The 15,442-nt window shown below is 45.7% G+C and overlaps 1 protein-coding gene across 1 annotated transcript; it reads right to left on the reverse strand.

Moving 5' to 3' along the window:
* Positions 1-6,835: 6,835 nt before the first annotated feature.
* Positions 6,836-10,644, reverse strand: TMEM42 (transmembrane protein 42). The gene is made up of 3 exons (XM_025377957.1): positions 10,422-10,644; positions 8,175-8,321; positions 6,836-7,479 (listed from the first exon to the last, which is right to left on the reverse strand). Exons 1-3 carry the CDS (start codon positions 10,611-10,613, stop codon positions 7,339-7,341), a joined length of 480 nt encoding a protein of 159 aa, XP_025233742.1. The 5' UTR covers positions 10,614-10,644; the 3' UTR covers positions 6,836-7,338.
* Positions 10,645-15,442: the final 4,798 nt, after the last annotated feature.

Raw genomic sequence — 15,442 nt, forward strand, 5'->3', positions numbered from 1 at the left:
CTTTTTCCTAATGATTTATAAGATCTGAGCAGCTTTGAGAAAATAATTCCTAAGACCCCTTCCAACTACCTACCTGAATCTTTCTGTTCCTGCCCTTACTGGGGGTGAGATGTCTGTGCTCCTCGCTAAGGGGCAAAACTGTCTACTTGTGCATCAGATCCTATCTCACCTGCTCTGGCTCAGCACTCAATGCTCTCTTCATCTCCTTCTTCCTGAATTTCTCAATCTTCCCATGGATATGGGATCAATGCCATTAACATATGTAAATATGCTACTGTTTTTCTATCTGAACCAAAACTAAAACAAAACCAAAGCCCCTCTCTTGTTCCCATCTTCTCTGTCAGCCACTGCCCCAGAGTTCTGCTCCTTTTGTAGAAAAACTCCTTGAGTCATCACCACTTGTTGTCTCCAATTCCTCGTCTCACCATTCTCTTTTTTTGTTTTAAAAAAATTGTGGTAAAATATACATAAAATTTATCATCTTTATCACTTTTGAGTGTACAATTCAGTGACATTAAGTACATTCATAATGTTGTGCAACCATCATCATTATCCATTTCAGAAGTTTCATCGTTTCAAACTGAAACACCATACCCTTTAAACAATAACTGCCCACCCTCTGCCCGGGGTAACCATTGTTTTGCTTTCTGTCGCTATGAATTTGCCTATTCTAGGTACCTTATATAAGTAGAATTATACATGTCCTTGTGTCAAGCTTATTTCACTCAGCAACATGTTTTCAAAGTTCATCCATATTGTAACATGTGTTGGAATTTCACTCCTTTTTATGGTTGAATATTATTCCATTGTAAGTATATACCATATGTTTATTCATTCATCTGTTGATGGACATTTGGGTCATTTCCATCTTTTGGCTATTGTAAATAATGCTGCTATGAACATTGGTGTACAAGTATCTGTATGAGTCCCTGTTTTCAATTATTTAGGGTATATAAATACTTAGAAGTGGAATTGCTGGGTCATGTAATAGTTCTATGTTTAACTTTTATGGAACCATCATACTGTTTTCCACAATGGCTGAACCATTTTACATGCCCATCAGCAATACACAAGGGTTCCAATTTCTCCACACGCATCAACATTTGTTATTTTGTTGTTTTTGTTTGTAATTAACACTATCCTAATGGGTGTGAAGTGGTATCTCATTATGGTTTTGATTTGCATTTCCCTAGTGACTAGTGATATTGAGCATCTTTCATGTGTTTATTGGCCATTTGTATTTCTTCCTCGGAGATTTGTCTATTAAAGTCCTTTTCCTGTTTCTAAATTAGGTTTTGGGTTGACATTGAATTGTAGAAGTTCTTTATATATTCTGGATATTAATCCCTTATCAGATACGTGATTTGCAAATATCTCCCATTCTGTTTGAGTTGTCTGGTCACTCTCCTGATGGTGTCCTTTCATGCACAAAAGTTAATTGTTATAAGGCCCAATTTATTTTCTCTTTTGTTGCTTATATTTTCAGTATCACAATCAATAAATCATTGTCAAATCTGATTCTTGAATACGTTCTATTTTCTTCTAAGAGTTTTATTGTTTTAGCTTTTACATTTAGGTCTTTTATCCATTTTTAGTTAACTTTTGTATATCATGTAAGGTAAGGGTCCAACTTCCATTATTTTGCGTATGGATATACAATTTTCTCATTACCATTTGTCAAAAGGACTGTTTTCTCCCCATTAAATTGCCTTGGCACCCTGTCAAAGTGTTTTTTTTGTGGGCTCTCTATATATCCCTTTGGTCCTTATGTATTTCTTTATGCCATTACCACATTTTAAAAATACATAGCTTTGTAACAATTTTGAAGTCAGAAAGTATGAGTCCTCCAACTTTGTTCTTTTTTCTCAAGATTGTTTTGACTATTTGGGATCCCTTGAGATTCCATAAGAATTTCAGAATAGGTCTATTTCAGCAAAAAACATCATTGGGGTTTTGAAACGGATTGCGTTGAATCTGTAGATCGCTTTGGGTAGTACTGTCATCTTAACAACATTAAGTCTTCCAATCCATAAACACAGAAACTCTATTTATGACTTCCTTAATTTCTTGAAGCAAAGTTTTGTGGTTTTTGGTGCACAAGTCTTTCACCTCCTTGCTTAAATTTATTCCTAAGTATTTTGTTCTTTTTGATGCATTCTAAATGGAATTGTTTTCTTAATTTCCTTTCCAGATTGTTGTTAGTGTATAGAAATGCAATTGGTTTTGTGTGTTGATTTTGTATCCTGCAACTTTGCTGTATTTATTAACTCCTAGCAGTTTTTTTGGAATCTTTAGGGTTTTCTACATATAAGATCATATAATTTGTGAACAGTGGTAATTTTACTTCTTCCTTTCCAATCTGAATATCCTTTGTTTCTTTCTCTTGCCTAATTGCTCTGGCTAGGACTTCTAGAATCATCTTGAATAGAAGTCGTGAAAATAGGCATCCTTGTCTTGTTCCTAATCTTGGGGGAAAAACTTTCAGTCTTTTACCATTGACTATAATGTTAGGTGTGGGTTTTTCATATATGGCCTTTATCATGTTAAGGAAATTTCCTTCTATTCCTAGTTATTGATTTTTCTCATGAAAGGAAGTTACATTTTGTCAAATGCTTTTACTGCATAGAGATGATCACTATTCCTTCTTGAATCTAATCCAATAAGGCTCTTGCCCTGTCACTCCTCAAAGTTGCTCTTATCAATGTTATCTCTTTGCTAATCCAAAGCCATTTCTCAATCTTCAATTTACCTGACTGTTCGGCAGCTTTAGCCTGGGTGATCACTGCCTTTTTCTGGAGATGATTCCAGGACACCACACTTGCAAATGACCACACTGGCTATTTCCTCTTACTTACCTTGCTGGTTCTTTCACATCTCCCAGACTTTTAAACATTGGAGTGCCCAGTTCAGTCCTTGGACATCTTCTCTCTAGAAGATGTCATCTAGTCTCATGGCTTCAAATACCATCTCTACGCTGATGACTCCCAGACATCTCCTTGAGCTTCTGAGCCCTATGTCCTATTGGTTACTGCCTACCCAACACTTTCACCTGGATATATTATTACAGGGATCATAATTAACAGGTTCAAAACTGAGCTCTTGATATTCCTGCTCAATCAGGCTCCTCTTCCAGTCTTCTTCACTCCATTATTGACATCTTCATTCTTCAAGCTGCTCAGGCAAAACTATGGATTCATTATTGACCTCTCTTTCTCTCACACCCACATCCAAGGCATCAGCAAATCCTGTTGGCTCTGCCTTTAAAATGCATTATTTAGTCCATTACTTCTTGTCACCTTCACTGCTACCAGAGCCTCCCTCTCCTCTCATTTGGATGGCTGCAGTGGCCCCTTAAAAGGTCTTCCTGCTTCTGCTCTAGCCTTCCACAGTGTGTTCTCAGTACAAGAGTGATCCCTTCAGAGTATCAGTCAGATTAGCTCTCTTCTGCACCCTCAGAGTAAAAGTCAAAGTCCTTTTAATGGTCTGCAACAGACCCTGCATTATCTGGCCCCTGTCACATTCTGATCTGGTAATGGATTTTTGGATATGCATCAAATGAAAAACCAAACAAACATAAAGGAAAAATAGACAAACTGAATTTCATCAAAATAAAAAAATTGTGCTCTTCAAGAGACATCACTGAGAAATTAAAAAGACAACCCATAGAATGGGAGAAAATATTTGCAAGTCATATACCTGAAAAGTAACTTCTATCCAGAATACCAAAAGAACCTTTATAACTCATTAACAAAAATATAATCCAGTTTTAAAATGGGTAAATGCTTTAAATAGAATTTCTCCAAAGAAATTCAATTTAAGAATATACAAATAACCAACAAGCACAGAAAAGATGCTTGACACCATTAGTCATTTTGAAATGGAAATCAAAACCACGAGATACCACTAGACTGGCAGGACAATAACAGTGTTGGCAAGGATGTGAAGAAATGGGAACACTCATACTCTGATGGTTACAATGTAAAATGGTGCAACTGCCCTGGAAACAGTCTGGAAGTTCCTAAAAAAATTAAATATAGTTATCATATCATGTCATAGTTATGTCAGCAATTCCATTCCTAGGTACATACCCAATAGAATTAAAAACATGTTCACACAAAAACGTGTACACAATTGTTCAAAGCAGCATTATTCTAATAGCCAGAAAAGGGAAACAATCCAAATGTCTATCAAACGATGAATGGATAATGTGGTAGATACACACAATGGAGTATTATTGTCATAAAAAGGAGTAACTGATTCATGCTACAACATGAATGAGCCTTGAAAACACTATGCTAAGTGAAAAAAGACCCAAAAGGCCATATATTGATGTTGTATAATCCATTTATATGAACTGTCCAGAATAGGCAAATCTATAGACAGAAAGTGGATCCTTGATTCCCATGGACCTGGGGGAGGGTGGAATAGAAAATGGGTATGAGAATTTCTTTTGGAGTGATAAAAAGGTTCTGGAATTAGCTAGCAGTAATGGTCGAAAACCTTGTAATTCTACTAAAATACTACTGAATTGCACACTTTTAAAAAGAGTAAGTGAAAAAATAAAATTAAACAAAAGGAATGTCCTATGAGGCCTTTGAACCTGGATGTCAAATTGCCAGCTCCAAGCAAAGTTCAATCCATCATCCAAGATGCACACCAAAAAGACAAATATTGATATAGTATTGATATAGTTTATTCTTATCAAGAGAATAAACCTCTGAAATGAGGAAAATAAATATAGTGAACATTTCCTCAACTTTTTAGATGACTATAGAGGTGTATCTTTCTGCTTTTTGAAGAATGACTGATCTCCCTTTTAGAAAAACATCTTACATCTTGTACAAATGTACATCTACAAATACATCTTGTACATCTTGTACAAATACAGGCATATTTGTTGAATTGAGTGATAGGGTTCCACGTCAACACCAACCATCTCTATGCATTCAGCAAGTGTCTGGATGGCAGGCCAGGTCCTCTCAGGACAATGCTTGCTCCAAGATGGACTTCCTTCTGCCCTTGTCACTAACTGCCCAGGGAGGCCGACCACCAGCTGTCAGCAGTCTTCAGGTCTCGCCTTGGCTTGCGTGTCTGACCCACATGGTGAACACACCCTGGAGAGCCTTGAATATCCTTCAGCTTCTTCACTGTAGAAAGATGGGGTCAGACTAGATCAGGGATATCAACACTAGGGCCCCTAAGAAAAGGTAGGTGGCTGGTGACCAAAGGGTTCTGAGGTTTGGGCATGCTGAGTCACAGTGTGGAACAGGCCCCTTACTGCAGGGCCTTTCTGGGCTTTAAGGTGTTGGTGTGGGAAGCAGGACAGATGTAGGGAATGAGCTGAGCCCTGTCAGATTGGGCTGACATTGTGGTTCTGGCACTCCTCAACTGTGTGATGTCAGGCAAATTATTCCACTTTCGCAAGCGTTAGTTTCCTCACCTCTAATACAGGAACAAGAGTAGCTCCATCACGAGATGGCTGGGAGGGAATGCGTCAAAGTGGAGATAAATGATTAACATTCTGTGAATTACAACTTTGCTCTGGCCCCCATGGGCGCTCAAGGGTTTTGAAGAGTAGGAGTTTGCCAGCAAGAGGTGAAGGTGAAAGGAACCCAAGGCAAGGGAAAGAGCAAGTACAAAACATGCAGGCAGGACTGGACACGGTAGACTTGAGAATGGCTGACATGCAGATGTCTAGGGGGACTCAGCATGGTGGGGATAGCGTGAGAGAAACAGGTACTAAGGAGTCATCGAGGAAGAGAACTCTTGTTGGAGTGGTGGGCTAGGACCAGATCCACATCACAAGGGGCCATGGAATGGTTTTAGTAAGCTCATTCTGTTAATTGTGCTGACCACAGTAAAGGAAGAGAGCAATGAAGGTGCTACACCGGCGAGGAGGAGGGTCTGGACAAGACCCTTCGCTCTCCTAGCCTCCTGGCCATCAGGTCCCTCTCAACTGCAGGAAATGCATTAAGACTTGGGGCCAGAGATCAGACTCAGGAGAGCTGAGACGGCCCTCAGACACCCCAGGGGAGAAGTGAAGCAGGTAAGTGCCGGGCTTGAAGCTCTGTGCTGGGAAAGTGTGCAGGCAGCACACAGCCCACTTTGAACTAGGAATTACATTCACACGGTCTAAGATACAAAAAGAACACGGAGGCCAGGTGCAGCGGCTCACGCCTGTAATCCCAGCAGTTTGGGAGGCCGAGGCAGGCAGATCACGAGGTCAGGAGATCGAGACCATCCTGGCTAACACAGTGAAATCCCGTCTCTACTAAAAATACAAAAAATTAGCTGGGTGTGGTGGTGGGTGCCTGTAGTCCCAGCTATTCAGGAGGCTGAGGCAGGAGAATGGCATGAACCCGGGACGCGGAGCTTGCAGTGAGCTGAGATTGCACCACTGCCCCTCCAGCCTGGGTGACAGAGACAGACTCCGTCTCAAAAAAAAAAAAAAAAGAACAAGGGGATCTGAGAAAGAAAAGCAAACGACAGAAGAGCCCTAAAGGTAAACGCTGGAGGAACAGAGTGGCAGGGAAGGGAGGGACCTCTGAACCCCTTTCTTTCCCTAGTAAGTAAAACAAGGTCTTCAAAGGGAGGTCAAACTTTTCTCCTTGAGAGCACCAGGAAAAATGAGCAGACCCTGTGCAGTTCAAAGAGCCTTAGGCTGTGTGACCTCAGGAAGTAACCACAAGATCAAGCTCTAGCAGGTGTTAGAGCAATGAGGCCACAAGGCTTCTGTACCTGCCTCACTCTCCTGCCTCCTTCACACCAGGATTTCAGCTCACTCTGGCTCCCTCTTACTCCAAAGGGAAGGAAAGAATTAAGACACCGTACCCGGTAGTTTTAACTTACAAAAAAAAGTATTTATTCACCCAGTTTTCCTCTTCTTGCCATAATACATAAGCATGACACAGACGGCCTGATACATCAGCATGGAATTGTCAGAAGATCCCACCAGTCACTGCTTCTAGAGTTACATGACTGGCTTTTGTTTGGCAACAGGATAATAATTACAGCGTGGTTTCAAGTACCATACACAAAGCAGACCAACCCCAGGATCTCCAGCATCTGCGAAGGCTCACTGGGGTGGGCCTGGGAGCAAGAATCCAAAGCACTGCACAGATGATCAAAACGCTTCCAGTAGAACACTGCTGTGGCTGCACCTCTCCTTACAGAGCCAGAGTTGTCCACCCTCAAGCCTGCTCCGTCAGAGGCCTGCTTCCCTTGGCTGATGGTCAGAAGGCTGCACAACTGGGTCGCCCTAGGACACAGTCCCACATGCCATCCCAAGGCTGGGCCACCATCGTGATCTTTCCAGCTAGTCCATCCAGCCAAGTGGTGCTACTGCTGCTTGTGTGGAAGGGGCTTCCAGGTGGGCGGAAGCTTCCTGTGGATCAGGGTGAGTCCGCAGAGAATGAGGAACACTCCTCCCCACCACAAGACCTCCTGGCACTCTCCATACAGCACATAGCCCAGGAAGGCCTGTGGGACAAAGACAATTGTGAGGGACTCAACTTCAGCGGGTGGGCACAACCTCACTCTCCCGGGACTAACTTCCTTCTAAGGGTGCCAGGAGGAAAGGTCTGGAGCCAGAAGCCTTGGGCTTGAAACCTACCTGTCACCTTCATCAAGTCACTCCATTCAATCTCACCTGCACGAATGGAGAGGCTACCTCCCTCACTGCACTGGACCTCAGCAAAGCACACAAGAAAGACCCAGTAGAGGCCAGCAGGTAGACACAGCTGGTACCTGGTATTTGTTTCTCTCTCAATTCAAGATTGACTAGGCTCAGCTCCATCTTGTCAACCTCAGATTACATAGGGAAGAAAAGTCTCTGGGAATCCCAATGCTCTAAATCTCATGGAGCCTTGAGTGCACAGAAACCTAGGAAACAGCTAGGATGCACAGTGACTTCAGAATGAGGGCTCCACCCTGGAGGCACAGCAGGCAAGCAGGCTTTTTACTGTCAGGCTTCACTCACATCTAACTTGAGAATTCCTCCATGATTAGAATTACATTTGCTTCATGAAAAGAGCATCATTCAGGGGTCAAGCCACAGCCCAACCTCTGCTTCAGTTCCTGTCCTTTCTCCTGTCTGGGAAAGGAGGGGTTACCCAAAGACAACTCACCCAGAACCCAGATTTAGGATAAGAGCACCACACCCTCAGGCTACTCACCGAGCTGAGGATATTTGAAAAAGTCACTGTGACAGATGCAATGGCTGAAGACATGGAGAAACTGAGGCCCCGGCTAAAGAAGGTCCACATCAGAGAATTGGTGCTCGCCATCACAATAATGCCTAAGATGCATAAACCCATGCTCACCTGCAGGAGAAAGTGTCACTGCAGCCACATCCACCCTGCACAGCAACCTGCAGACCCCCTCACAGCACAGTCAGCGCTGTGGCTGCTGGCACCCAGGCTCCTACTGAGCTCCCACCACAGTTCAGAGGGCCTCAGAGCTTTTCTGCACAGGGCTTCATTTAACCCTCAGTGGGCAGCAGACCCATCTTACAAGTAAAGCAAATTCAGAGAAGACACTCATTTGGCCACCTTGCTGGCCATACGATCTTGGGAAGAAGCAAAATGCTAATCCAAAGTCAGTATTTTCTACTGACACCAGCCCCTTATTGGTCTTACAATGACCAGTGCCTGAAGATCAGTCCCAGAGGGTCAAGTAATTCTTACTCCGTAGGTAGTATGAGTTAAGTCAGGGATGGAGTTCTTACTTCTTGAGATCAGGGAAAGCACGAATTAGCGATGTCTGCTCTGTATTCCCACCCCCAAATCCTATACAAATTATAGCCCAGCAAGGCTCACCCCCTCTGGGCATTCTTGAGCTTTTACTCTGTGTTAGGCCCTGTGCTAAGAGTTTAAGCATTCTCATTTATTCCTTAACTTCATTTTACAGATAAAGACCCAGGGGCATTAAGTAACTTTCTTAAAGTGCTACAGTGATGAGAGCCACCAGGCTTCACAATCAGGCAGTGTACCTCCATGCTCTTAACTAGGACACAGTCCTGCTTGGGGGAAACACCACCTCAGACTATTTAGTGATCCCAGACATTCCTTGGAGAACTTGCAGATATTTTCTTTCTTTTTTAAAGGAGAAAGTCTCAAGAAAAGAGAGGATCTTTAGAAGCCTCCTACACAAAGCATATGCAGCCCCCCTTGCTTGGTGGTGAGTTAGAAGCCGGCCTGGAGACAAGGCGAGGAGGGGAGGGTGCGGGGGGCGGAATCTAAGTATCATACTTATTACTTGTAGTGGTTTCTCAGCAGCTGAACACATAGTGTCTTGAGAAAAAGGTGCTTTCTTATAACTTACAACAGAGTGTCCAGTCTTTTGGCTTCCCTGGGCCACACTGGAAGAATTGTCTTGGGTCACACATATAATACACTAGCACTAATGACAGCTGATGAGCTAAAAACAGTAAAAATAAAATCGCAAGAAAATTCATGTTTTCAGTTTACAAATTTGTGTTGGGTCGCGAGTTGGACAACCTTGTCTTACACAAAGCAGCATACGGGCCAGTGGCAACCTGCTTACATAAAGGGTTATGAAGGTCTGGTTCATGACAACAAACTTCACGGCCCATACAAAGTTATTCATTTTACTTTCGACCACCTACCCTATGAACTACACCCAATGGGATACTAACCTCAAGCATGGCAGCTCCTACTGGATTAGCCCTAAATAGGCTTAACCCTAAATAATCAGTGACCACTGTCCAGGTCAGAGGCTAACCCTGGGCTGCAGATGCAATGAAACCCCTCTAGCAAACAGATGCTGGTCTACGACATGGGACGGGAGAGGCAGAGATACACCTTAGCAGACGCCAGGAGGCAAGTTTGGGAGTTCTCAGCGTCAGGAAAACAACCAAAACGTCTCTGTCAGTATCTGCTTATGCCTACAGTATCCCAAACTCCCAATTTTCCTGGTAGTGGGGCAGACAGGTCATCTGGTCACAATACCCGTTAATTACGGAGTAAAGGGATGGGCAACAGGCTTCTCACCTTAAGAGTCACGTGGAGAGAAATGTTCAGGCACAAGGGACTTAAAATGAGAGGTAGAGGGTGGATGTAGGAGGTGTAGGTCTTCCCCGAGAGCGAACTAGCCCAACCGGAGAAAAGGTTTTAGGTCCCTGGTAAGGGAGGAGGCCTCAGTCCCCGACGTCTCTTACCGCCTACACTGGACGAGGGTTTGGCGTGATTAGAGGCGAAACACACTCTCCTACCCCAGCTGACCGCAGTGCCGTGCGCGGCCGGGGGCCCCAGCCGGACAGACCGGCGAGGGTGCGGCGGCGCCCTGTGCCCACCCCCGCCCCACCCCAGGAGCCCCGCGGGCCCCGCAGCGCCCCTCCTCCGCCCAGCGCCGCCCAGCCCGCCCGCCCGCAGCAGCAGCAGCAGCAGCGCCCCGGGCTCGACCTCGCTGCCGAAGGCCAGCTTGGCGGAGGCGGCGGCCAGGGCCCCGAACGCGCCGGCGCACAGGCAGTTGAATACGCCCCAAAAGCGGCGCCGCATTGCACCCGCCTGGAGGTGCGGAGGGAATTCTGCAGGGGTGTCGGGGTAAGCGGTCGCAGACACGGCGCCGCCCGGAGGCCGCGGCCTCTCGGCCATGTTGCCCGCTGCCACCGTGCCTGGCGCCAGCCGCCCGCAGGGCCAAGCGCGCGCCGCGATTGGACGGCAGCCTCACGTGACGCGGCGCTCCCGTGACGCGGCGCTCCCGCAGGCACTTTGGAGGGGGCGGGCCAGGGGGCGTGACAGAGCCTCAGGGCTATGGTGGCCTCAGGCTTACTCTGTAGTAGGTTTGTGCTTCCCGAGAGGATGTCGGGACCCGAGGCCTAAGGCCGAGCCGGGTACGTGGACGCTGTGGTAGTAGGTAAACATCTCGCGGCTTAGCCGTCTCCATCCCGGCCACCGGGTCCCGGTGAAACTTATTAAAGATGCCGAACGGGCCCCGCCTCGGCCCACCGAGTCCATACAGGTCGACCAGGCCTCCTCCGCTCCACCCTCCAGCCTGAGGACGCCGTACCGAGATCTTCGGCAGAGGGCGCTGGGTACCGTTAGACCCAGAAAGACGCCAGAGCCCCAGATGGGGACAAGCTCATCACAGAAAACCAAAAAATGCGGATCCGCGATGAGAGGAAGATAGTAATCCATAATCAAGCCACGCAGAATCAACATGACTTCTAATCTCCTATTGCACTTACATATGTTTAAAATGTTTACGGCCGGGCGTGGTAGCTCACGCCTGTAATCCCAGCGCTTTGGGAGGCCTAGGCGGGCGGATCACCTCAGGTCGGGAGTTCCAGACCAGCCTGACCAACATGGAGAAACCCCGAATCTACTAAAAATACAAAATTAGCCAGGCGTGGTGGCGCATGCCTGTAATCCCAACTACTCGGGATGCTGAGGCAGGAGAAGCGCTTGAACCCAGGAGGCGTTGGTTGTGGTGAGCCCAGATCGTGCCATTGCACTCCAGCCTGGGCAACAAGAGTGAACTCCGTCTCAAAAATAAAAATAAAATGTTCCCATTTAAAAATTACATTTCCTTGAAAATAAAGTGGTGTTGAAATGTATAAAGTGCTGTTGCCACTCTCCAGGAAAATCAATGTTAATAGAGCATTTTTCTATATGTCTATTGTTATATACAGTTAAAGTGTTTTAAAAAATTATAGAATGTATATGCATTTTTTAAACAAAAATGATTTCACAGTTGAACATACTGATCAGCAGCATTCTTTTTGTATCTTATGTTTAGCAACTTTTTATGGAAGTCCTTCCACACTGTGCTGCTTCTCTCACAGGGTGGTTTTGTGGCTCAAATAAAAGCACCGGTAAGGCTGAGCGCGGTGGCTCACGCCTGTAATCCCAGCACTTTGGGAGGCTGAGGTGGGTGATTATGAGGTCAGGAGTTCAAGACCAGCCTGGTCAAGATGGTGAAACTCCATCTCTACTAAAAGTACAAAAAAAAAATTAGCCAGGCATGGTGGCAGGCACCTGTAATCCCAGCTACTCGGGAAGCTGAGGCAGATAATTGCTTGAACCTGGAGGCGGAGGTTGCAGTGAGCCGAAACTGCACCACTGCCTTCCAGCCTGGGTGACAGAGTAAGACTCTGTCTCAAAAAAAAAAAAAAAAAAAAAAAAACAAAAAAAACACGGGTAATTTCAGTAACGCCGATATAGTACAAACTGTCCCATTTTGCAGATGAGGAAATAGGCTCAGAGGTCTCACTGCACCACTCCATTGAGTAAAGAGCTGCTCAAAGATGATACCCTCTGAAAGCTCTAATGAGGTGTTGCATTGATCAACTCTGCATGCATTAAGAATGTAAAGCGAATTTTCTTAGAACAAACGATGCCTCTACTAGCACTAAAGGTTAAGCATCTCAGAGCCACCTCCTCTGTAAAGCCGTCTCTGCTACTCGCCTACCTTCATACCAGTCCTGTGGTTGTTCCTCTGGTTGTCTGTCTCTCTGCTAGCCTGCAAGCTCCTTGAGGGCAGGGACTATATCGTTGTTAATCTCCGGGTCCCCAGCCCTGGTGATGATGGGCTAAAGTGATGCCATCCTCAGACACTGCTGAGAAGTGATTTCTGCCTCTTAGAAACTCCTGTGTACACACATCACCTAGGGATCTTGCTAAGATGAAGATTCTGATTAGGTCTACAGCTAGACTGAATTTTGTTTGTTTTTAGAGGGACACAGGGTCTCTGTCACCGAGGCTAGGGTGCAATGGTGTAATCATGGCTCACTTCAGCCTTGAGCTGCCAGGCTCATGCCATCCTCTCCATGCAGCCTCCTGAGTAACTAACACTACAGGCATGTACCATCAAACCCAGACAATTTTTTCTTTTTTTTTTTTTTGAGACAGGGTCTTGCTTTGCCAGGCTGGCGTACAATGGCGGATCATAGCTCACTGCAGCCTCAACCTGCTGGGCTCAAGTGATTCTCCCACTTCAGCCTCCTGAGTAGCAGGGACTATGGGTGCATCATGCGTGGCTAATTTTTGTATTGTTTTGTATAGACAGGATTTGACATGTTGCCCAGGCTGGTCTTGAACCCCTGAGTTCAAGTGATCCACCTACTTTGGCCTCCCAAAATGCTGGGATTATGGGCGTGTGCCACTGCACCCCAGCCCCCAGCTCCAAAAATTAGATTCCGGCCCTCCAACCCCACAACAGGACCTAATTAACCTCACCTTCAAGGTGTACAATAATAGAGGCAGCCAAGTAGCAATGTATTTCTGAGTTGCAATTACTTGCCTCCACTGTGAGAGAAACCCCAGCCACATCTCCAGCACGCAAGAACTTCAAAACGTCTGAACCGCAGTGGCCAGGCATTCCTTCAGGACTGCCTCTCCCAGGATCTTGCTTCAAGTGCTGGAAATCTGGCCACTGGGCCAAGAAATGCCCAAAGCCCAGGATTCCTCCTAAGCCATGTCCCAACTGTGCAGGACCCCACTGGAAATCAGACTGTCCAACTCGCCCGGCAGTTGGACACTCCCAGAGCCCCTGGAACTCTGGCCCAAGGCTCTCTGACTGACTCCTTCCCAGATCTTCTCAGCTTAGCAGCTGAAGACTGATGCTGCCCGATCGCCTTGGAGGACCCCTGGACCGTCATGGACACCGAGCTTCGGGTAACTCTTACAGCGGAGGATAAGTGCATCCCCTTCTTAATCAATACAGAGGCTACCAACTCCACATTACCTTCTTTTCAAGGGCCTGTTTCCCTTGCCTCCATAACTGTTGTGGGTATTGACGGCCAGGCTTCTAAACCTCTTAAAACTCCCCAACTCTGGTGCCAACTTGGACAACATTCTTTAATGCACTCCTTTTTAGTTATCCTCACCTGCCCAGTTCCCTTATTAGGCCGAAACATTTTAACCAAATTATCTGCTTCCCTGATTATCCCTGGACTGCAGCCACATCTCATTGCCACCCTTCTTCCCAACCCAAAGCCTCCTTTGCGTCTTCCTCTTGTATCCCCCCACCTTAACCCACAAGTATGGGACACCTCCACTCCCTCTCTGGCAACTGATCACACGCCCATTACTATCCCATTAAAATATAATCATCCTTACCCTGCTCAACGCCAGTATCCCATCCCACAACAGGCTTTAAGGGGATTAAAGCTTGTTATCACTTGCCTGCTACACAGCATGGGCTTCTAAAACCTATAATCTCTCCTTACAATTCTCCCATTTTACCTGTTCAAAAAGAGGACAAGTCTTACAGGTTAGTTCAGGATCTGTGCCTTATCAACCAAATTGTTTTGCCTGTCCACCCCGTGGTGTCAAACCCGTACACTCTTTTGTCCTCAATACCTTCCTCCACAACCTACTGTTCTGTTCTTGATCTTAAAGATGCTTTTTTCACTATTCCTCTACACCCCTCGTCCCAGCCTCTCTTTGCTTTTACCTGGACTGACCCTGACACCCATCAGTCCCAGCAGCTTATCTGGGCTGTACTGCCACAAGGCTTCAGGGACAGCCCTCATTAGTTCAGCCAAGCTCTTTCTCATGATTTACTTTCTTTCCACCCCTCCGTTTCTCACCTTATTCAATATATTGATGACCTTCTACTTTGTAGCCCCTCCTTCTCAACAAGACACCCTCCTGTTCCTTCAACATTTATTCTCCAAGGGATATCAGGTATCTCCCTCCAAAGCTCAAATTTCTTCTCCATCCGTTACCTACCTCAGCATAATTCTTCATAAAAACATACATGCTGTCCCTGCTGATCATGTCCGATTGATCTCTCAAACCCCAACCCCTTCTACAAAACAACACCTCTCCTTCCTGGCCATGGTTGGATACTTTCACCTTTGGATACCTGGTTGTGCCATCCTAACAAAACCATTATATAAACTCACAAAAGGAAACCTAGCTGATCCCATAGATCCTGAATCCTTTCCCCATTCATCTTTCTGTTCCTTAAAGACAGCTTTAGAGACTGCTCCCACACTAGCTCTCCCTGACTCATCCCAACCCTTTTCATTACACACAGCTGAAGTGCAGGGCTGTGCAGTCGGAATTCTTACACGAGGACCAGGACCATGCCCTGTAGCCCTTTTGTCCAAACAACTTGACCTTACTGTTTTAGGGTAGCCATGATGTCTCTGTGCAGTGGCTGCCACCCCCCTAATACTTTTAGAGGCTCTAAAAATCACAAACTATGCTCAACTCACTCTCTACAGTTCTCATAACTTCCAAAATCTGTTTTCTTCCTCCTACCTGATGGATATACTTTCTGCTCCCCGGCTCCTTCAGCTATACTCACTCTTTGTTGAGTCTCCCACAATTACCATTTTTCCTGGCCTGGACTTCAGCCTCCCACATTATTCTGGATACCACACCTGACCCCCACGACTATATCTCTCTGATCCACCTGGCATTCACTCCATTTCCCTATATTTCCTTCTTTCCTGTTCTTCATCCTGATCACA

Source organism: Theropithecus gelada, chromosome 2, assembly GCF_003255815.1.
Source record: "Theropithecus gelada isolate Dixy chromosome 2, Tgel_1.0, whole genome shotgun sequence".
Classification (NCBI taxonomy): Eukaryota; Metazoa; Chordata; class Mammalia; order Primates; family Cercopithecidae; genus Theropithecus; species Theropithecus gelada.

What these genes read in the sequence shown, in the direction of transcription:
- TMEM42 (XM_025377957.1), bottom strand. Translation starts at nt 10,613, where the DNA reads ATGGCCGAGAGGCCGCGGCCTCCGGGCGGCGCCGTGTCTGCGACCGCT. An exon ending in AGCTGGCCTTCGGCAGCGAG is followed by an intron (nt 8,322 to 10,421) that starts GTCGAGCCCGGG and finishes TTTCTCCTGCAG; the next exon opens with GTGAGCATGGGTTTATGCAT. An exon ending in TTTCAAATATCCTCAGCTCG is followed by an intron (nt 7,480 to 8,174) that starts GTGAGTAGCCTG and finishes TTTGTCCCACAG; the next exon opens with GCCTTCCTGGGCTATGTGCT.